This window comes from Nyctibius grandis, chromosome 3 (genome assembly GCF_013368605.1).
Source record: "Nyctibius grandis isolate bNycGra1 chromosome 3, bNycGra1.pri, whole genome shotgun sequence".
Taxonomy (NCBI): Eukaryota; Metazoa; Chordata; class Aves; order Nyctibiiformes; family Nyctibiidae; genus Nyctibius; species Nyctibius grandis.
The window spans coordinates 107,685,957-107,708,154 of NC_090660.1; the positions used below are offsets into that span (position 1 = coordinate 107,685,957).

Genomic DNA, 22,198 nt, shown 5'->3' on the forward strand with positions numbered 1-22,198 from the left:
CCCACCACCCGCCTCCATCGGCGGCGGGGCGGGGGAGGACGAGAGCAGCCACCAATCCGAAGCCGCGGCCAGTCCCTGACTGACAAGCCACACCACCCAATAGAAGGCAGCAATTGAGTAGGCGGGGCGTCAGTGAAGCGGGCTCTGCTATCACCGCCCGTTGGGAGGAGCCGGAGGGCGGGTCAGCGGCTCGGGGCGGGGCTCGGTGGGCAGGGGCGGGGCTCGGTGCGGAGGGGCGGGGCTCATGGGCGCTTAGGGGCGTGGCCTCGGCGGGGGTATTTAGAGCCGGCGCCGGGCGGTTCGTCCGTTCAGTCGGCGCAGCGGCGTTGGGGGAGCGGGTTCGCGCTCCGCGGTAGCGCCGCGCGGTCTCCTGTTTATTCGCGCGTGAGTGTTGGGCGGGGGGGGTCCGTCCCGCCTGGGTCGGCGGCTCCCGAGGCGCGTCTCTTCCTCCTTCCCTCCCCCAGCCCTGTGCGCCTCCGTAGAGAGATTTCTCCGCGTCCCTCGGCCGGTGTGTGTGTGTGTAGGGGGGGGCGTCCCACCGGCCCGCGCCCCTTTCCTCCCTGCTCCCGGCCGGGGGTTTGCGGCGCTTCCCTCTGGATGCGTCCCCGCAGCCCCGGGCGGGAGGCGGCCAGGGGGAAGCGCTGCCTCCGAGGATTTACCGCCGCCTGGGACTCGGACCCGCGTCGCCACCGCCCCCTTCCCCGCGGGGGCACCCGGCGCTCCGGCTCCTCTGCCGCTCCGGGCCGCCGCCATGGACGAGAAGTACCTTCCCGAGCTGATGGCGGAGAAGGACTCGCTGGACCCGTCCTTCACCCACGCCCTGCGGCTGGTCAACCAAGGTGAGAGCCGGCGGGGCCGGAGTGGGGCCGCTTCGTCCCTCCCGGGGGACGAGCGGTGGGGACGAGCCGGAGTTAGTGCCGGCCGCCGAGGATGCTCCGTGAGGGGTTTGCTCTTCGTTTTTCAGCGCTTGATGGGGTTTGTGTTGTGTTCAAGCTGCTGGTGTTTACCGGCTCCTGCCTCCTTCCCCTTGCTAGGCTGCGGGGGGCAGTCGGCGGGGTCTGCCCAGCCCCGGCGGCCGCTGCCCGGGCAGGGCTCTGCCTGCCGCGCTCGGGGAGGCTTCCTGGGCTGCTCCTCCAGCGGGCAGAGCATCGCCCCCAAACAATAGCAAACGCTGGGCTGGTTTCCAAAAACACTCCTCTTTCATAGGTGTTTTCTTACAATAGCGGAGGTATGATCGCTCACTGCCTGAGTTATAAATTATTCCAAGTTGAATTGTTGTGTAGAACAGCTTGGGTCTCCTGTGCTATGCTTGGGCTTCAAGTCGATTAGAAAAAACCCAAAAGGTTTTCCTCTTTTACCCTGCTAATGTGTTTCTGAACAATAAATAGCTTATTGTTTATATATGCGTGAGCCTTTTTTAAAAAGGAGCCTACAGCCTATGTCCTTTCCTAGGAACTTTTGGCTCTGTAACTAAAATATTAAGGAACCAATGATACATTTCGGCGAATCTTTTAAAAACCCAAAAGCATATTTTCTTTTGCAATTATATAACTCCAAATAATAAATGATTCCGACTCCTTCTGCATCTGACATGCCAGATATGATTTAAAGTGCTAGCTCTTTGTTTCAGTGATACTATACTGAATAGAAAAGTAATTCTGTGTGGTTTACAACATCATTTAATGTAAATTTGGAAATATTGTATAATTGGCAGATGACTTTCAAGTAGAGTTCTGGAGAGACAAATGCTTGATACAGTGCTTGGGAAGGTCCAGTGAAATAAGTTACGAATGATTTTCTAATATAACTTAATGACAGCTGAAATTATTTTGGCTTCAATTGAAGTGATTACAAAGCTATGCTAGTGTACTTTACTTCCTATAACAGGAATAGCTCTAAATCAGTGTGTCTTCTTTTAATGCATTGTTGCAGTTTTTGATGTGTAATGGACTGTGAGTGCCCATCACTAAATCAGAAGGAGAATCAACTATTGTTGGAAATATTCTGGAGTTAGGAGTAGCAGTCACAGTTTCAGCTGTGGAATGCCTATGCCAGGTGATTTGTAGCTGCATGTCCTTGGATTTTGCATATTTTTCTTAACTTTGTAAAAAATACCACTGTTGATAGTGGGAGTAGGAGAATTATGTTAATAAATATTTGTATTGTTTGCTGTAAATAAGACTTGTGGCTGAGAATTTGAGGCTGCAAATTAGTGGAGTTACTCTCAGGGAAGGAAGAATCTTTTTTGCAAATGTAAAACATTTTAGGATGTTGCAGAAGTATGTGATTTACTATTTTACAAACAGTGTTTGTTGAAGTAGATATGATGCTGTCAATCGAAATTGTGACTTTTGGGGGCTATGAGTTTTTTGAGATTCTCATTGAAATGAGAAATTAGAGTACAGACAAACTTCTGCCTGCTTTTATCATGTTGTACTTGGTATCAGCATGCGTACTTTCAGCTTCAAAAATAAATTATATTGTCTGTGAAAAAATGAATGTAGATGGATGTGGATCCAATGTCTTGATTCTAGTATGTCTCTAGATTTTTTGCTTACTTTAAAAGTGAAGTCTTGCATTAAATCTGAAGTATTTCATATGTTAAGAGATGGGTAAAAAAAGATAGTGTGCCTATCAACTGGTTAACTAGTTTAAAATGTGAATTTTATAACATCTATGTAAAATAGGTATTTTAGGCAGTTGTAGGGTCAACAAAGAACCAAACAAGATGAAGTGAGCGTGTAATACAAGTGGGAAATATGTGACTTCAGGAGGAGATGTTTCACAAATCCATGCTGTCATGATACTAACTTCACTAGCTTTATCAGTGACTGGTTTTCTTCTCAGTTGTAAAAATTCCGTTCAGTTTAATGGAGGCAAATATTGGTGGAAATGTATACGTAATAGTTTTGGCTTGTACTTCATATGTCAGGTCCACTGAGCTCTTTCTGTGATAGCTCAGTGAGTAGGCAAATGAAATGGCTTGTCTAATTTTTCAAACTGGCTTTGTTTAGCTTTTCAATTTAGAATGAAACATGTTTCTTGGTTTGGCTTCTTCCAGGTGTGTGTGAGAACATCTTAGCAAAGGTTTTAAGTGCTTAAAATAACCAGCTTAATTGCATAATAGCATTTTGATGTCTTAATAGTATTGCATTTACTATCTGTATTTCCTTAAACTGAAATACTGTAGATCAGCTAACTTTCTTTAGAAACTCAATATTGATTTGTAAGAATTGAATGGTTGAATTAGCAAATCCTTCCGTGATGCTGAAGGAATGGAAGTGTGTCCTACGTAGACAAAAGAGCCAAATCATGAACAAATTTCTAACCATGTTGAAAATTGTTTTCTAGGGAAAAGTCCTGTGTTTAGACTTCCAGAATCTGTTTATAGTTCTCAAATGGAAGTGGACACATTTGCTTATTATGTTTATGATTACAAATTATAATTTGGGTACACACAAATTACATAATTTTAAATGACAGAGGGCAAAAGTGGAGCTTGGCATGCTTTTAGAGTACCAGGGGGTAGCCTTTCAGTTGAAAAAGAACATTGTGGAGATAGCTGGGATGCTGGAAGAATACTTTCCTGAGCAGTATTATTAATCTCTATGTCAGAATTGAGATGACAGCATCTCCTCTTGCCCTAATAAAGCCTTGTTTTAAGCATTTTGAAAGCATTAAAATCAAAGATAAGTATTCTTCATTGTTCCTGCATAGTATATGGAAGTGCTGATTTTTTTTTTTGGAAACTCTGCTCAAGTATTTGACTTGTCTCTTTGGGACACAAATACAAGACCTATTGCTTCAGTTTTGCTTTAAAGAGTAATTGAAACATTCAGCTGCTGTTCTGTCCTACTGTTCTTAAATTTTAGCACAGTAGGAATCTTTTGCAGGAGATTAGACTATATCATTTACTCTAAGGTTATTTACTGTATACTTGAACATTAAGCCTTCCTAAAAAGGGGATATGTTTTACCTGTAAACCTTTAAACATGTTATAGATTGGAAGTAGACTTATTTTGCATGTGCTAATAGGATTAATTTGCAGCTGGTACCAGACAATGGGAACTGGAACATTATGTCCAATTATTGTAAGTTCTGTAGTTGAAGAACCTTAGGAGAGATGAGGTTCTGTGAAGAAGCAAGAGTTTAGTGCATGTGTATTTGTGCTTTTCCTATTTACAGCTCTCAGGTGCTCATCTTTATGCAAAATCTGAAAAATGTTTTTGTATGTGAGTGATGCTTGTACTGGAATCAGGCTAGTTCTTTGTGTTTATCATTGCAAGGCACTGAGCAGCTTTACTTTTCAGCCTTTTTCTGAGAGCTTTATTTTGAAGGCTGACTTTGTTCTTGGGGTTGTGTGCAAATGTTGGTAAATGTGCAGGTGTAATGTTGATTGTCATAATGTAGTTCGAGTAATGCTGTGAAATATTGAAAGAGCTGTAAGAAGAGTTACTTTATCTTCTTTTACATCTATGCATAGTATTGATTCATGACCAGTATTTTGTGAGTGCTGGGTAAAGTATGTGAAATTGCAGATAGAAGCAGCTAAGTAAAACATGTTGATACTAGACATGTTTTGTAACAGGGGAGACATTAAAACAGATGCCTGGCACTTGTTTGGTTTGTGTAATGTTAAATGTGTAGGTGGAGAGGACTCTGTAATCAAAGGTAGGGCAGCTGAAATCCTTATGAGTCCCAGTGCCATTGATGAAAGACAACCTTTACTTCTGTGTAGTCTGTACCTGTGTAATTCTTCCCTACAAGCTCATTTTAGCTACTTTGAGATTTGAGGTAATATCCTAAATTGGTGAGGCTTCCTTTAAATTGTCGGCAAGATGCTGCACAGGAACAACAAGCCTTCCTATCAGTAGATGGCTGTATGTGCTAGCTGTATATTGAATGACTTTACTGAGCCATGGGACTGACTAGCAGTGAGCAGTAGAGGCTTGCTGGTTCTTGTGTTGAGTAGGAGTTCAATAGTCAAATAGACTGGTACATCCCTAAATATCAGGGAGAGTGGAGAGTGAGGAAAAGTGTATTGACTTTCTGCATTGTGGAGGATATTAAGCCTGATTTTTTTTTTAGCAGGTAAGGGATAGCTTTGTAGAAACAGTTGAAGTAGGAACTTAATAAATTAAAGTTTTGTAGATGTTACTGATTTTGAATAAATCTGTCTTGGTATGCAAGGGCTTCCGGGCACTTAGCAAGGATTTTCTTTAATTTTTCACTAATAGAATTCTAATTTTTCACAGTTCTAAAAGATGTACTTGATTATATGCAGTGAATTGACATACATGTGTTGTGATATAAATAATCAGTTTGCTAGTAAATCATCCACTTTCCTCTGAGGATAGGTGTTTTATGGCATGGGACAGATGTGTGTAGTGCTGCTCGGTTACAGTCCCTAATGGTCTCAATCATATGAGTAACAGTTCAAGTGTTCTGATCTTAGAGGCTGGCAGAACACTTCATGAAGGTCATAAACATTTTGTAAAGCAAATATAGCTGAAGAAAGCCAATTGAGTTTTAAGATAACTTGGAGCATCTTGGTAGTTTGAATAAAATAGTAAATTTTGTAATATGTCTTTCAGGGCATATTGAAGACTTTTTTCAGAAAGCAAGTCTGTCAAAGTTGTCTAAGTTGTCTGTCTTAGAGGCTCACCAGAAAGAAGAAACTCTTCTGTTATCTTCCAGTAATCAAAACAGCAGCCTGTGAATATGTGCAGGTGGAACTGGTTATTTGGCAGGCATGGTGTGATGAGAAATTTAAGTGAGAGTAACAGGAATGGATATAGTGTGATGGTAGCACAGGGAAGACTGGCTTTGGTTCTATTCCTGTTTTCTTAAAACAGCGTGAAAAGTAACATGATTTGAAGAAGGGATATTTCAGAGATTGTCCCTCATATCTCAGCCATCCTTGTTCTGTAATGCTTCAGAACTTAACATTTCATAATGGTTGGTTCTTTGCTTTTACTGCTGTGAAACTGTATTGGGGAAGTCATAGGACTTGTTAACAATTAGATTCCAGTCTTGGTCTCTTAAAATGCTGGGAGTGATTTATCAGGTATTCCAGTCATGTTAACAGGGCTGCTTGAAATGCAGCTGAAGATAATCATACATACTTCACCCTAGGCTCATCTGCTCTGAAGCATGACTCTAGCCTGCAGCCACTCACCGATGATCGCATTTAGTCTAAAGCTGACTTCTAATTCACTTGCACACTTACTTTGGCAGTCAATGAGAGAGATCGAATTTAAAGGTTTCAAATTTAAACTGACATGGTTTGTCACTTTCAATCCTTTTCGACACCAGCCATGCAAATTAAAACTGTAACCTTCTGAGCACTTATTTACTGGAGAAATCAGAAAGAAGGTCACAGCACTGAATGGCTGCTCTTCTGGCCTGTGGCTTGTTTGACTTAAGTTGCATGTACTTAAATGCCATGTATGGGACTTTCTGACCTCCGAGTTTTTTTTCCCCCCCCCCCCTCTCTGACTTCAAGTGTAATTAAGGAATAAAAGAATTTAGGATGTGCTTTGATTTGAAAGAATTAGGTATCAAAGTTCAGAGTCGAGTAGCCTCTGTAAAGTATTCAGTGTGGTGCTGCATGACTTTTTAATTAGTATTTAGCAGTTTCAGTAAAAAGCATGTTTAAACGGATTAACTGGTAACTGACACACCTAATATTTCATGGTGAATTAACTGACTGTTCTTAGCTGAGCTCTGCAGGAATCTTGCAAGCTTAATGTTTACATTATTAATACTGTTTTTGAAATAGAAAATGGTAAAGGACAGGATGTTTATACTGGGCAAATGGAGTATCTTGGTAAAGTGGGGTTGTCCACCCCTGAGACCTGGGAAGGCAAGTCTCCCCTGTGCAATGGGAGCTGCATGATAGGGGTGGTAATAGTTCTGGGAATGACTTAAAAGCCATGTATTGCTAGCTGAGTGTGACTTCCAAGTACAACACTAGCTAGAAAATTAATATCTTGGTGGCCTTAAGCTAAGGCCATAAGGGCATATGGACTAGGGAATTTCATTTTCTTGTGACATATGGAAGTCCATGTGTCTTAATCTTTGAGAAGATCATGGAAAAAACAATGCTTTGAAAGCTTGAGAAGGTCTGTAGGCTTCTTGCTAGTCTGGCTGATTTGTGGAAGTGATCATTAACCTGTGGTTTGAGTGCCTTGCCACCTTCACAGAGGTAGAAAAAGGTGCTCAGAGGCCCTTTAAAGTGGTGATGAAACGTGGCCAAAGTGCAAGTGACAAAATAAAGCACAGTGCTTTAGCAATGGATGATCATCTCTTAAATAGAAGAACTGGTAGATTTTGCATCTCCTGACATCTTTGGTTCAAAATGAGATGCATTTCTGGACATTTAATCTCTACTAAATTGCTAGGCTCTTTACTGAACTGTCAGTGACTCTGGATATACAGTAGATGTGAGCTGGCTATTTATGACAAGGAGCAGATTAAAGAGTAGCAACTGGAGAGGTGGAATGAAGAAACACTTTTGTGAAGCTGAGAAAGCTGTATTTTTGAGTGTCTCAACAGCTGAGCAGTGCATGTTTTATTCTTTGTGCATTTATCCTATCTTGAAATATTCCTTTGCTGGAACTCAACTTTGTCATATTTATCACTTATTGTTCTTTTTGTGTTGTCATTTTTCATCATTTTATGTTATTGTTGAGATAAAATTAATAAGAAACTAGAAAGTTAAATGGATTTCCTTCCTTCCTATTCCCCATTTCCAGTTGCTGTTTTGCTGGCTGCCTTCCATTTCTTATTTTGATGTGTTTATCAGGCTTTTGGCTTCAGCTAGCAGCTCAACAGCAACAAAGTTGCAAGGCAGCAAACAAATGTCAGTTTAATTCTTGTAGTTGGTAAATCTTTCACTTTTTTTTGGCCTATATAGGTGTTCTTTTATAGGTCTTTATTTTCTAGGAAGAATTTCTTGACAAAATAATTGGAAACCTAAAAGATTAGAAATCATTTCAGTAAACCTATTGTTCTTGCACTTAATCCAAAAGAAAAAATTGTTATAAGAACTGCTGCTGTGCTGATCTTGGTATAATGTAGTGACAGTGAAAACCTGAAGTTGCAAATCCTTTGAGGATTTACTGGTTTTCTTCAACTTTATTAATCTGTTTGGATTGTACAAAAGGAATAGTTGGTAGAGGAAGATGCCTTTTTGTGGACAAGACAGAATCTAGGAAGAAGTCAAGAATCCTTCTGTTGCTCTGACACTGCTGCATTTACTGAATGCTTGGAGAGTAAATGCATCTGTAGTCTCTTACTGCCTCTGATTATCCAGTAACAGCATTCTGGAAAGCAGATGTGTTTGAAAGCAAAAAGTTTTAGAGATTTTCAGCCTGTTTTTCCTGCTGCTTTGGGATAATAATGGTATTTTTAAAAGTAGAAATGGAAGGACTGCTTTTAATGCAGTCATTCTTCCTTTCACGTGTCTCCTTTTCCAGTTACTAATAACAGACAAAAGTTTTCACTACTGGTGCCGTTTGATCTGTGTCCTAATTAACTAGAGGTGGGGGTGAAGCACCAATCCTGATGTCTCTGGTGAGCAGCCTAGTTTCTGCTCCCCAAACTCCTTAACCATCAGATACTGAGGATCTGACCTTTTTTGTTGTCTTTCTGCCACTACCAAGCAGAAATCATGTGCCCTATTGTATGCAGACTTGAGTGATACAGCTCTGAGGTAAACTAGTAAAGTAAAAAAATCACCCTTTTCTCTTCTGCCCACCTCCAAACTAATGCTAAATGATAAATTTCACTTTTGCAGAAGTGAAAAGTGCTAAGGTCTGTCGTGTGTGGTTCTTTCATGGCTTTTTGTTATGCTTAACTATACCCTGTACTCCTCCCTGATTCTGAAGGAAGACAGATTTTTCTTTTCTAGACTTGGCCTCACACGGTTTGAGTACAATGTTCTTGGTCCATTTCTACAGTCAGGGAAGTTCAGACACCTAGAGTGGTTTTTCACTTTCCTAATTATCTGTTTCATGATCAAGAAGTCCTAATTTTAAGGAAGGAGGCAGTGTCACAGCTAAGTTTTCTGCCTTACAGGGGTTCCTGAAAACTTCTGTGATGGAGGAGTTTCTCAAAGTGGAACAGTTTCTTACTAATGATTTGACTCAGTTTCTTTATTTAAATCCTGATGTGTGTGGAAGAGCTAATCTGCTTTACTTTCTGCTTCACAGGAGATAGGTTGCAGTAGTATCTTTATCTCTAGTTAACACTTGCTGCTTTTCTAGAGATATCCTAGGCTGACTACTCTGCAAGGTGAAATGTGGCACCTTAGTACTAGATCTTAAGACTGGAAAGGACTTCTGTGGTCCAATTTGTCTTGTGTAACACAAATTGGTCTTAAAGATTCTTTTCACTTATCATATACCCTTGACCTTTTTATTACACCATGCATCCATGGTCTGGAAAAATGATTAGGTTTTTATTGGCCTACTGTATAAAAGCATACAACAGAAGATTTATCATGTTTTTAAAGCTTACTGTATCTGTTCTTTAGACATTTTTTTTTCTGCAGACACTTGCAGTTTTCAGAAGCCTGTTAATACCATATGAAACAAATGTTGGGAATGACATAAGTGTCATACAAAATGCTTGTGAAGGAGTTAATGACCTTTTAAGACTTCTTCCAGCCTTATTTTTTTTCTGTGAATCTGGGGATTGTGGACAATTATGAAGTGTTAATATGAGCACACTTTGGAAAGCGCAGAAGTGTTCCACATTGGGTTTTCCTGTAGGATACCTGTAGAGCATCTTAAATATAGTGACGCTGAAATTTTGAAGAGGTAACTTACCCAGGAAGGTTTTTGGATGTTATCTCTGTGTCAGGAAACCCTATTGTATTAGCAGTAGGTCACTAAGTATTAGAGAAATCATCATGAAGTTTTTAATTTTGTGTGGAGCTTTTTCTGAAGGCCTTTGTAGACCATTTTTTAGAATTATTTAAAATACAACACAGCCTGCATTTTCAGCATGACAGCACTGTCCTGTAACTGCAGTGCTGGTGCTGGGGGAGCCGATGTGCAGCCAAGGCAGCCTGACCTGGCCTCCCTGGGGAAGGGGGGGGGGGTGTCAGTCCTGCAAAGGAAAGGTGGGAGCTGCTTTTGTGGGAGCTGCATGTGAGGGCTGGGTGCCATCGGTGTTCGCTTGTCGCAATAGCTCCTGCAGCCAGATGTGTTCTGTCTGCATCTTAAAATGCAGGTCCCCCCTGAAAGCCAGTATTCTGTTAACTGAGACTTCAATGCTTAGAGAATCATTTTGTCAATATTACTTTCATAGCTTCACTGTGTGAATATACGAAGTTGATGCTCAAGGTATAAAGGCTTTAATTGGTAACTGGCCTGTTTGAAATTATCATTGGCTGCATCTTTCTGCTCGGCCATCTCATAGGTATTTGTCCTTACTGCTCATACCTTGATCACAACCTTAGGCTCAAATACGGACTGAATGCTGTGGCTGTAATAGCACTACCTTATCTTCCGACACAGGGTTTCCAAATGCAATTGAGATATGGATGGGACCTGAAATAGCTTTGGCCTGTGCTGTTCCCTTGATGTGTACTTGAACTATAAGACTGCTGTCAGTCTGTCCAGTTTGATAAGTGTTCAATGAAGCTTTAAAATAAATACTTTGCCAGATTTTTAAACTTGTAAGCTCTTAGAATATCACATTATTATCAGCTGATTAAATGGAAAGCGCAGGGAAACTACAATAGTGTTATTTATAAATAATTTTTTGATAGATGCACTTACAGAATTTACAAATCTCCTGAAATAATAGGACTTGTTTGGAACACTAATGGTTCATATAGTTCAATATAAGGTTAATTTAAAATGCTGATGCATGTTTCATTATTGCATAAGTGGAAAGTAGCTGGCGGTGAGATCAGCTCTATGAAGAACTCTAGACAAATTATCATTTTTAAATTAATGCCCCTGATAGAAGAAAATGGATGTGATTTGCTTTCTTAACCAGTAGATCATAGTTTCTTTAGACTTCAGTGGTATGCTGAGCATTATGCTAACATAACGTATTTTCTGCTTCTGAGTAGCTTGTAGGTCCTCAAGACACTGATCCCTTGTTTTCATCAATGTTCTCAAAGCAATGACCAAAGCTTTCAATGGCTGGTTGTCGGGGCTAGAAGGCTACCTGTTATGATGGCTTGCATGAAGATGATGCTGAGAAGTTAGCAGCTCAAGGCATTAACTAAAGTACTCAGCTCACTGGTTAGCCTCCTGCTTGGTCTTTCTGCTGGGGAAAACAGTGAAATGGGTAGAAAAAAATTGAATCGGAAGTACTTTTCTTTCCCATTTGGATGAAGCAGGACTTAAAACTATAGGTTTAATTCTGTACAGTCCTTTCAGAACCCTTTGCTTAACTTGATATTATTGTATTGGATTAATACCTGGCTAGAGCTCAAACCTGTAGTTTGTAGTGAGTAAATTTTTCAGGGTAGCTATTTGTTATTCATAAGTTTGCAAATGGTGTTAATCATGTAGGTATGTCTTCGTCAGGGGAGGTTCAGGTTAGACATTAGGAAGCATTTCTTCTCAGAAGGGGTCATTAGACATTGGAATGGGCTGCCCAGGGAGGTGGTGGAGTCACCATCTCTGGATGTGTTTAAGAAAAGACTGGAGATGGCACTTAGTGCCATGGTCTAGTTGACAGGGTGGTGTCAGGGCAACGGTTGGAGTCGATGATCCCTGAGGTCTCTTCCAACCTGATTGATTCTGTGATTCTGTCTTGTCAGCATTTGTATGAGGTATTTTTGGGCACCTCATTTGGAACGTTTTGGTGCTGTAATCAAAGCAGAGATTTGAAGCTTTTCTGCAGAGTCATCTGAAGAGCAGAGAATACAGAAAGCAAACACAGTCCCTTATTCAGATTTGTCACCTTAAAATATGGCTATGCATACTTGTCAGTAATGGATGTCAAGCTGTGTTGTAATAAAACAAATGTTAGAGCATTATTTTCCCTTCGTTTTATTGATGACTAATTAGCTATTTGAGCTGTATCAATTATAGTCAATCAGCTTTTGGTAATAACCCCTCTTCACCTTACTGTATTTCATCCTCAAGACAGCTATTCTGATATGGGAGAAATTTTTACATATAACTAATTGAAAACCTAACAGAATAGTGAATGCAATTTCAAGCTAGGACACGAAATGAAGAAAGAAGAGCAGATGGCCGCTTCAGAAAAATAGATTAAAGAGAATAGATGCTCCTGGACAGCTACATAGTTAATCCCTTGCTTCTTGCCAAGAGGTACTGCCAATAGATAGTTACTATGCAAGGGTAAAATAAAAGCTGTATGAATTCAATGAAAAAAAGCTTTTCCTCATTCCCAGCTCTTTCTGATAATTTAGTGTTATGTTCACATTTTAAAGGTACAGCTATAGAAAATTGGAATAGTAACCTGTTAAATTAGTTGTGTTGCTTCAGAAAGGGATACTACAAAAAAGAGCAGTCATGGGAATGTAGTTCCCTTTAGAAATGGTAGAATGAATATAGTATTTTCTTGCTTTGTGAAACACTGATGACTGAGTCTTTACACCCTCATGTCAAATTTGGTAGAGGTATTTGTGCCCATATTTCTCCTGATGGCTTGAGGAAGACTTTAACTTCTCCCTTGTTAAATGTTCTTTCCAGATTTATTATTAGTGGATAGTGGATTTCAGTTCAGTTAAGCACCTTTATTTCTTGGGTTTATGCGAAGTAGCACGTTTCAGCATTTTAGGTGGTTATTCTGTTTGTAACTAGGTAAGTCATTCCTGCACTTGCTCTAGAATTAATGAATCAAGAAGAGGATGTGAGATTTGAAACTTAATATACACATGAACTGTTCTTTAGAAAGGCTTATTCATAGGACAGTAAATACATGTTATGGGTCTTCTGGTCTTCCCAAATGCACTTCTGTGCTTTGCTTCTCTCTAGTAGCAAGGAGTGATAGAACAATCTACCATATTAAGTGGTTACATCTGTCTCAGCTGTCCTTCATAGTCTGGGCACCCAAACCCTGAATTTCTTAGGCAGCTGCATTTTTTTAAATGCATCCCATGTGTCCTCTGCCACATCTAGAAGGTAACTTGATGCTATACTTCCAGAAACTGGAGCATCAAAATTTCACAGATTTCCTTTCCCATGCAGAAGCAATTTAAACATCACTGAAGCAACAGCACCAAGAAGTAATAACATTTCAGATTCTTGGCATTTGCACTCTTCTTTCTTGGCAGACAGAAGTGATGAGGGAGCAGAAACTTGTATATATGGGATTATGAAGGCAGGTGGGGGACAGGCAGGGCAGGTGTCTGCAGTTAGTAGCAGCTTCTGCATTGTCCCAGTGCTACTCGTATCTCAATGTGACCAGTTCAGCTTTGGTTTTGGTGTGCCAGCTTGAATGTAGGTGTACTTCCCTGGCTGTGAATTATTCCGCTGCACTTAAAGATGTCAGCTGCCTTGTGCATGTGACACTTCCTAGTAGCTGATTATTCTGTGTAAAATCTGCAGAAATGTACTGAAATATGCTATTTAAGCTATTAAATATAGGAATTACTACCACACGAAAATTCATAATGTGCACAGTCCTCACTGGGGAAAAAGTCAGTCAGTGTTCAGTGAAAGCTGGGATTCTGAAATTAGCTGGATTAAAACTAAACCAGTAACATTGCTAAAATTCATCACATAACTGTGTGAGATAATGTGGCTTCTGAAACTGTAGTAAAACTGAGGCATCATATTTTCCACTTCCAAATAAGCACTTGATTTTAAGCTGTCTTCAAAACAAATTTGTAAGGCAACTGAATTTGCAGTATCTTGACTGCTGAGTAGTTGCACAGAACATCATGCAGGTGTTCTGCTTCTTACAGCTATAATATAACCATGTCTATTGGAAAGAAACTTGACCTTGGGTTTTTAAAAATACTTTTTACTGAAGAAAGATGTTTTTTATAAACAAATTTGCTAACCTGAAATATGACTTATTCAGAAGGAACTGTTTAGTTTTACTTAAGCTAAACACGAAGACACTTTCTTTAGATAAAAAAACTATAGTTCAGAGCAGTTTCCTATGGCAGGTAGAACCATACCATAAATGCTACTAAAACAGTATATTTTAAATTTCTTTACAAGGTATGCTTCAGCAAAAGCTTACTGGCATAAGTTGGTAGTTTTTTCAGAGATTTGTGCAGGTATAAATTATGAAGGTCAGTTTCATTTTTTCTTAAATCTGGAAAATTGAGTAGTGTTCTATTAGGTGAATGCTAGAAATACTAGTTTAAGAGAAGAAACTTTCTCCAATAGATGCCATAGAAGTTGGAAGGTTACTTTGCTCAGTGAAGGTGCTACATGGATAAGCACATGGTCCTATGGAGAACAGGCTTATGTCAGACTTAGCTCTCACTTCTTTCCTGGAGAAACTAGTCTGTTGGCAGAGGTGTTAGTTCCTTCCCTTTTGAGTTGCAGCTGGAGTGACTCCATGAGTTGGCCTTTAAAGGTTTAGCACACTTCTAGGAAAGTCTGATCTTGATCTAAAATTCTATGAAGTGATTCAACTGATTTTGAGAATAAGTTTAATAGAATAATATCAAGAAACAATTGAGTGTGGTAGCAATCTGCTTAATTCTGTGTAATATGTATCTTAATACATAGAAAAGATATTTGGATTCACCTGCTATTGAGCATGTGTAAAGGTTAGTAATTAATGTTATCCCTCTGCTAGTTAAAAAATAACTTGGATGCTAAGTTTTTAACATTCAATTTATGTTGAAATTAATACATAAAATTTCCACATGAATTTTTTTAAGCTGCACTTTCCCATAGGACAGTAGCTGTACAAGCTGCCTTTGTATGTTTTTCCTGCCAAGCTGTTACTGCAGCCAAGGACTGTAATGGATGACATATAATGAAAGTACTGCCTACAATAAGTGTATCAAAAGTAGTGTTTTGCCTCTTGTCTGCTGGCAGAGCAGTAATGACCTTCTGAAGGATTAGATGTGTGTTAAAGTACTCTGGAGTGGTATGCTGGAATTAGTCCTTTCTTCTACGTGTACTAACCTCCATAGGTTTGTTTCATACGTCTGTGGATCAGAATATACAAATGCTTTAGGATCTTTGTGTTGTTATCTTTTTCATAAGTATTCTGAAAACATTTTTAAATTCTTGAGCTATATTTTTGTTTTATGGATTAAAATGCAACCCATCCACAATATTATGTCCCTTCACATTCATGTGTGGTTTCTTGTGCTTTCTGTTCAGGTTTACCTTTTCACACATCTTCCTTACACATCAATAGTTTGTGCTTTAGTAAGCAAAGTTGCAGACATGAAGTGTCAGGGATCTCAGAGCAATTTACATCAAAGGACCAGGAAACTTGTGTTCAAATCAACAAGCTGAGAAACTTATGAACAATAGGCTGAGTCAACACAGATATCCATGAAGGTTACTCCAGCACATACTATTTTCAATAGCTCATCTTTTACAGGCACCAAAGTAGTGGTAGCATTCACTTTCCTAGTTCACTTGACCAGTGCAGTGTCACGGAACTTATAGATGTTTTTCTCAATTTCTGTAGTAAGAGTGAGATTACACTTGGTAATGGTTATGTTGGATGCAGTGGGTATGAGTTTTCCAAGTGCTAACTCTGAGTTTCACTGAATTCAATGTAAGAATTTAGATGCGTTGCAGGTACTTGTGATAGCCTCATCTCTGTACCTTTCCCTAACACTGTGAAATACGAACAATAAGTTTTTATTGGACAGAAATGTATTTTAGACAGCATGGTGTTCTGGGAAGCAGTGGGAAAGAGATGTGTGACTTTGGAAGAATGTGTACACTTCCAGCCATGCAGAGCAGAGTAATGGTGGGGCTGTGGAGAGAGGAAACAGTGAACTGCTGTACAGTGGATCTGTCTGAATCTGCTTCTCTGGACTGTTTGAGCACATGTAATCCTATGATGCAACATGAATTTCTAGCATGCTTTCAGGTAACAAATCATGGCTTTTTGGGCTACAGTATTTAATGAGAAAGAAATCTTGGAGTGGGGACAGAATTCACTAGAACCAGTATTCTTTAAGAATATCAAAGATGGAACAAATCTTTCCTTTAAAAATCCTTTCAAAACTCTTCTGCAAAACAGTAGAAATCAAACAAGTAACTTGCTAATACTTGCACCGGTGCTGAGTAGAGAGGAAGGATGTCCACCTTCAAAGTGCTGGCAATGCTGTTCTGGTGCAGCCCAGGATGATGGTAGCCTCTGCAAGCCTACATTGCTGGCTAGTGTTCAACTTGTTAGGACTCCCAGGTCCTTTTCTGCAGAGCTGCTTTCTAGCTGCTTGGTTACCAGTCTGTTCTGGTGCATGAGGTTATTCCTCCACAGGTACAGGACTTTGCAGTTCCCTTTGAACTATCAGAGATTCCTGTTGGCTCATTTCTCCAGTTCATCAAGGTACTTCTGAGAGTCATCACAACCCTCTGGTGTTTGAACCACTTCTCCCAGTTTTGTATTATCTCTAAACTTCCTGAAGTTGTACTCTGTCCCATCATCCAGGTCAGTGATGAAGATGTTAAACAGTATTGACTTTTGGAGCACACCACTAGTGTCTGGCCCCCAGCTGGACTGGTTGTGATGGCACTAATCACAACCCTTTGAGCCAGGCAGATCAGCTTTCAGTCCACCTCACTGTCTGTTTCTCTAGCCTGTACCTCCTTAGTTTATGTGAGGATGGCATGGGAGACAGTATCAAAAGCCCTACTACAGATGAGATGGACAACATCAGCTGCTTTTGTCTCATCTGTGGAGGTACTTACATTGTTGATGCAGAGGTACTCATATTGATGAAGGCTCTTAGTTTGGTATGGTGTGACTTCCCTGTTGTAAATACATGCAGATGATTCACAATCACCTTGTCCTTCATATGCTTGGAAATGATTTTCTAGGGCTGTTTACTGTGTCAGCTTCCAAGGGATCAAGGTGAGTCTTACCATCCTGTTGTTCCCCAGATCCTCCTCCTTGCTCTTGAAGATAAGACTGTTACTTGCTGTGGTTCAGTCATGAAGGTTGTTCCCTGATGACCATGACCTTTCAAAAACAGTGGCCTATCAATGACAACAGACAGATCCCTCAGCGCTTGCGGATGTTTCCTGAAATACCTGGTTTAGTGATTATTTCAAGTAAATTGTGACTTATAGGTGTGAATTGTTTTATTAGACTTTATCAATAGGATATGACACATTACTGAATTAAGGATTGCAAGAGTGTGAGGCTGTACCCTGGCTGCCTGTCAGTTGGGATGGAGGGTGCTGGCAAAACTCTGGCATTGCTAAAAATGATTTTTAGAGAGGTAGGGGAAGATAACAGTACTTTGTCTTGCTGCTGGCTACGTAAATATTGCATAACACTAGGTAAACTGTTGTATACTTGTGTAACTATCAATTACACAAAATATGGGGATGGAAGATACCCTACTAAGATGTGTTTTGGTAGCATAGCTATCTTCCAGTATTAAATATGGTTTGTTTGAATCTGTTGGCAGATTTTTAGACTGCACTGTCTTTGCCAGTGCCCTGAAAAGCTTTAAATGTGGTCTTTAATAGTGCTCAAGTCTGTCTGATTTAGAGTTCAATAACTGGATGTGCTATGGCTAGTGTTTCGACTTGGCAATAGTTTAAAATGTGGTATATGCATATTAAGAGCTCTGGGTCTTACCCATTTTTCAAATGAGATCTGAATTATGCTTTTCCTGCCTGTGAAATTGTTAAAGGAAATCACAATTTATTGAATAGTGCTATGTACATAATGAGGAAGAAAGGAGATAGACCCTTCTTGATGACTCACCAAGATGACAAGTTAAATCTTGTGTAAGGGCTACCTGATCGTGTTCATACATGTAAATGAAAGATGGAACAGCTTTTGTAAGGGCTCTTGATGCAAAATATTAACTTCATTTTGTCTAAGCCCTATGACCCAAGTAGTATAAGATCTGTATGTTGGATCCTCTTCTGAAATAAAAAGTCGTGGATTTACATTTGAAATCTGAATCCAAAGTAGCTTTGTATATGTACTGCTAATTGTCATGTTTGCACATGCTGTGTTTTGCAGGAACTACTTTTAGTTAATACTATCTCCTCCGTTCTGTTCCTACCATACCATCTAAATAGTTTAGAGGGCTTCTAGAGCTTTGCCTTTGGGGCTTGGGGGCTACTTGCGCTGTCATATGGAAGCACAAACAAGTATTTGCAGAAAGATAATACTGTTATCTGCAGGCTGTTGCTCAGTAGATACAGTAGGTAAATACAAGACAGCATGGGTCCCTTTTTGGACACCTTCTCCTTATAGGAGGAATCACAGGATGCCTGAGGCTTTAAGAAACCTCTGAAGGTCCAGTCTCCTGCTCAAAGCCAATGCTTTTTCCAACATTTAGGCAGCAAGGTCAGTTCTTTCTGAAGCAGAGAGGAACAGGGAAGTCAAATGTTTTCATCCTGGTGTGATGCAGCATCCAACTTTGAAGTACTTGACTGTAGGACATTGGGTACTGTTTTTCCACATATATATATATATTGCCTTTGGAATATTTTTATTTTTAAGTTATGGAGCAAATGAGTTGACAGTTTTGTTGTTTAGATTCCTGACTCTGCTAATGTACAAACATTCATGTTTAAAGAAAATTGTCAACAGTAGATTGTAGAGGGGTTTTTGGAGGAGAATGGTCATGTAATGAGCCAGAAGTATGAGAGTATGGAGTGAGGGCCTAGCTGTGTGACAAGATTCATGTAGCTAGTGTCAACAAGCCAACCTTGGAGAGAAGAGATGAGGAAAAACAGCAGCTGAGCAAACAAGAATTGAGGGAGTAGCTGGTGGGAGCTGAACACAGAGGAGAAGAAACAAGAACTGATGGAGCCAATTAAGAAAAGACCAGTGGCAGAGCAGTGACCAATCAACACATCAAAGAAGAGTATGTTTAGTAATATTAACCAGTAGCAATGCACATGCTTACAGCCAGGGAAAGTACAAAATGTATAAAAGGGACAGCTTATGCTTAATAAAGCGTCTTCACTTTGATTCACATTGGATTGTGTGGAGGCATGTTCCTTCTCCTCAGTAGGTAAATCATATAGGAAATCTTATCACTTTGTTAGAAGTTCAGAAGCTCTCTTCACAATGAGATAAATAGTAATTTTCAGTGGAGTAGGGTAGGTATATGGGACTGAAGCCTGTTTACATCTTTTTTTTTTCCTGAGCAAGACTGACTGAACATCTGTTAATATATTAGATGTTACTTTTGACAGTTTCTACTATGGTACTTTCTACTTTATTGCTAATATTAATCAGTCTGAACAGATTTCAGTGTGGTCATTTTTGATGTGAAGGTAATAGGTGTTCAATTAGTTTTGAATAGCTTAAATAAAAAGGCCTATTCAAAATATTTTCATAATGGTGACTGAAATGTATTTTCAGATCAGTGCAGACAGTAGTTACTTAGACTGTAAAATAGAACTTACAATGCCTGTGAATGCAATTTAAATCAAGATTGGTTTAAGTCCAACAGGAATATTATTATTAATTTGAGTATGCTGAATGTTGTAGACAGCATTCTAGCACGAACCACTCATTTTATTGTGAATTCAAATTAGATTCATTGTCAGTTGCTTCTACAAAATTAAGGTGGCATATAAAAGCCAGTTATTCTGAATTCAACTATTGTAATAATGTGCATTTGTTGAAACAAATTCCTATGTTTCCTATGCACCGTTCATGCTCTTGATGTATTACTTGTTATGCCAGTTCAGAATTAGGGACCTACTGTGGAGGCTAAATTTGTGATTTAAAAAGGCTTTTTTTAAAGTACCAGAATGATGGCTGAGGAGGATAGGTGGAGTTTTCTGAAGTTCCTAGAAGAATGGTGATGGGTGCAGTAATAGAACAGCTGCATTAAAACCTGAAAATTTTATTGCATTTTTGAGTCTTTTAGACCCATTCAGGATGGATCTAGATGTAGCCATGCCCCATATATTTAACTCCTTTATTTTAAAAGTTTTGAGGCTATTTTTGTTTTATTTGCTTGATTACTTCTCTAATTTGCCTTTTTCATGAAGATATACTAATCAGTATTTGCTTTGGAAAAATCTTGTGGGTGGAAAAAGCGATACTTGTCCAAGCATTTACTGACAGCAGAAAATGTTTAGTTGCTGCTGTCTTAATTGTGGTGTTTTTCTGGGGGATTGGGATGCTACATACAAGTCATATTGAGTAATTCTGCATCTCTTGTCAGTATGTACACACAGAAACAGCTTTAAAGCTAACTAGGCTATGCTAGACATGTTTTAGGATACTCAAAAGCAGGAGGCTAAATTTACGTCTTGTTTAGTGCAAAAGTTGGGAGAGTCGTCCAGCTTCATACTGATCAAGAGGACAGGGAGAGTGAGTAGTAGGTCTCTTAGAGGCTGCCTTCAGGAAATCTGTGGGGTTTATTTAAGAAAGCCTCTTGAAATGTATTAAAGCCTTAGTATGTTGATTACAGTTCAAGTTCATGTTACACAGTACTATTTTCAGCTGACAAGACAAATATTTGTTGGAGAGATACTGTTTCAGGTAACTTTGAATTGCCCCATTAGTGGGAGAGGAAATAAAGGAGTCCAGTATGAGATGTATAATCTGAAGCACAGTTGAGGCCGTTTTATTATGACAGGTTGGATGGGGCTTTGAGCAACCTGGTCTAGTGGAAAGGTGTCCCTGCCTGTGGCAGGGGGGTTGGAACTGGATGATCTTTAAGGTCCTTTCCAACCCAAACCATTCTATGATTCTATCATTCTATGATTCTATGACAATAATGAGATTAGACTGCCATCAATGTCACAGAATCACAGAATCAACCAGGTTGGAAGAGACCTCAGGGATCATCGACTCCAACCGTTGCCCTGACACCACCCTGTCAACTAGATCATGGCACTAAGTGCCACATCCAGTCTTTTCTTAAACACATTCAGAGATGGTGACTCCACCACCTCCCTGGGCAGCCCATTCCAATGTCTAATAACCCTTTCTGAAAAGAAATTCTTCCTAATGTCCAACCTGAACCTCCCCTGGCAAAACTTGAGGCTGTGTCCTCTTGTCCTATTGCTAGTTGCCCGGGAGAAGAGGCCAACTCCCACTTCACTACAATCTCCCTTCAGGTAGTTGTACACTGCAATAAGGTCACCTCTGAGCCTCCTCTTCTCCAGGCTAAACAACCCCAGCTCCCTCAGCTGTTCCTCGTAGGTCAGACCCTCCAGACCCTTGACCAGCTTGGTCAGCCTCCTCTGGACTCGCTCCAACACCTCAACATCTTCCTTGAAGTGCAGGGCCCACAACTGGACACAGTACTCAAGGTGCGGCCTCACCAGTGCTGAGTAGAGAGCGATGATCACTTCCCTAGACCGGCTGGCTACACTATTCCTAAGAGAGGCCAGGATGCCATTGGCCTTCTTGGCCACCTGGGCACACTGCTGGCTCATGTTTAGCCGGCTGTCGATCAGCAACCCCAGGTCTCTTTCTGCCAGGCCGCTTTCTAACCACTCTTCCCCCAGCCTGTAGCGCTGCATGGGGTTGTTGTGGCCGAAGTGTAAGACCCGGCATCAAAATTAGAACTATTAGAACTATCATCAAAATTAGAACTATTGTTGAGTCCATCCTATATTACTGCACTTTGGATTTAGCAGAACAAGTTGTGGAAGGATTGTGAGCATTAAATCAACATCCAGCACAGCAGACTTTCTATGACTTGGCTTCACTGCAAAAGTTTTAACTGCCAGTATTTTCAGAATAGGTGTGCTTAAAATGTGCCTTCTGAGATACAAGTAAGGATTTTGCCACAATGAAAATTTTCAAATAAGAAACAGTATAGAATGCTGGAGAATTTTACACATGGTGTAAAAGTAATGTTTTAATCCCAAAGACTGTTTCAGAAGTACTTACTGATACTCTGAACTGAAAGGATTGTAGAAAGTTTGAGGAAACTGAACCAATATTGTCCATGATTTTTCCTCCATTAAGGAAAAACTATTTTTGTTCTGAAATTCTGCTGCAACTGACTTGGAGTCCTTCTCCTCCTCTGGAAGCTTGACTCTTATCAAAGCTGAGGTGTGTTCTTTAAAGGAGATATTTATAAAATGCAAACGAATAAGCC

At 40.1% G+C, this 22,198-nt stretch overlaps 1 protein-coding gene across 4 annotated transcripts in view; it reads left to right on the plus strand.

The window, feature by feature from the left end:
- The first annotated feature begins 323 nt into the window (after nucleotides 1-323).
- The window catches only part of KHDRBS3 (KH RNA binding domain containing, signal transduction associated 3), a 109,647-nt gene continuing 87,772 nt past the window's right edge, over nucleotides 324-22,198 (plus strand). For all 4 annotated transcript variants that reach the window (XR_011047821.1, XM_068396379.1, XM_068396380.1 and 1 more), the window contains exon 1: nucleotides 324-839. Coding sequence is in view for 3 of the 4 variants with exons in the window: in XM_068396379.1 (XP_068252480.1) it covers nucleotides 752-839 (88 nt within the window). In the remaining variant the exon portion in view is untranslated. The remainder of the gene's footprint in view (nucleotides 840-22,198) is intronic.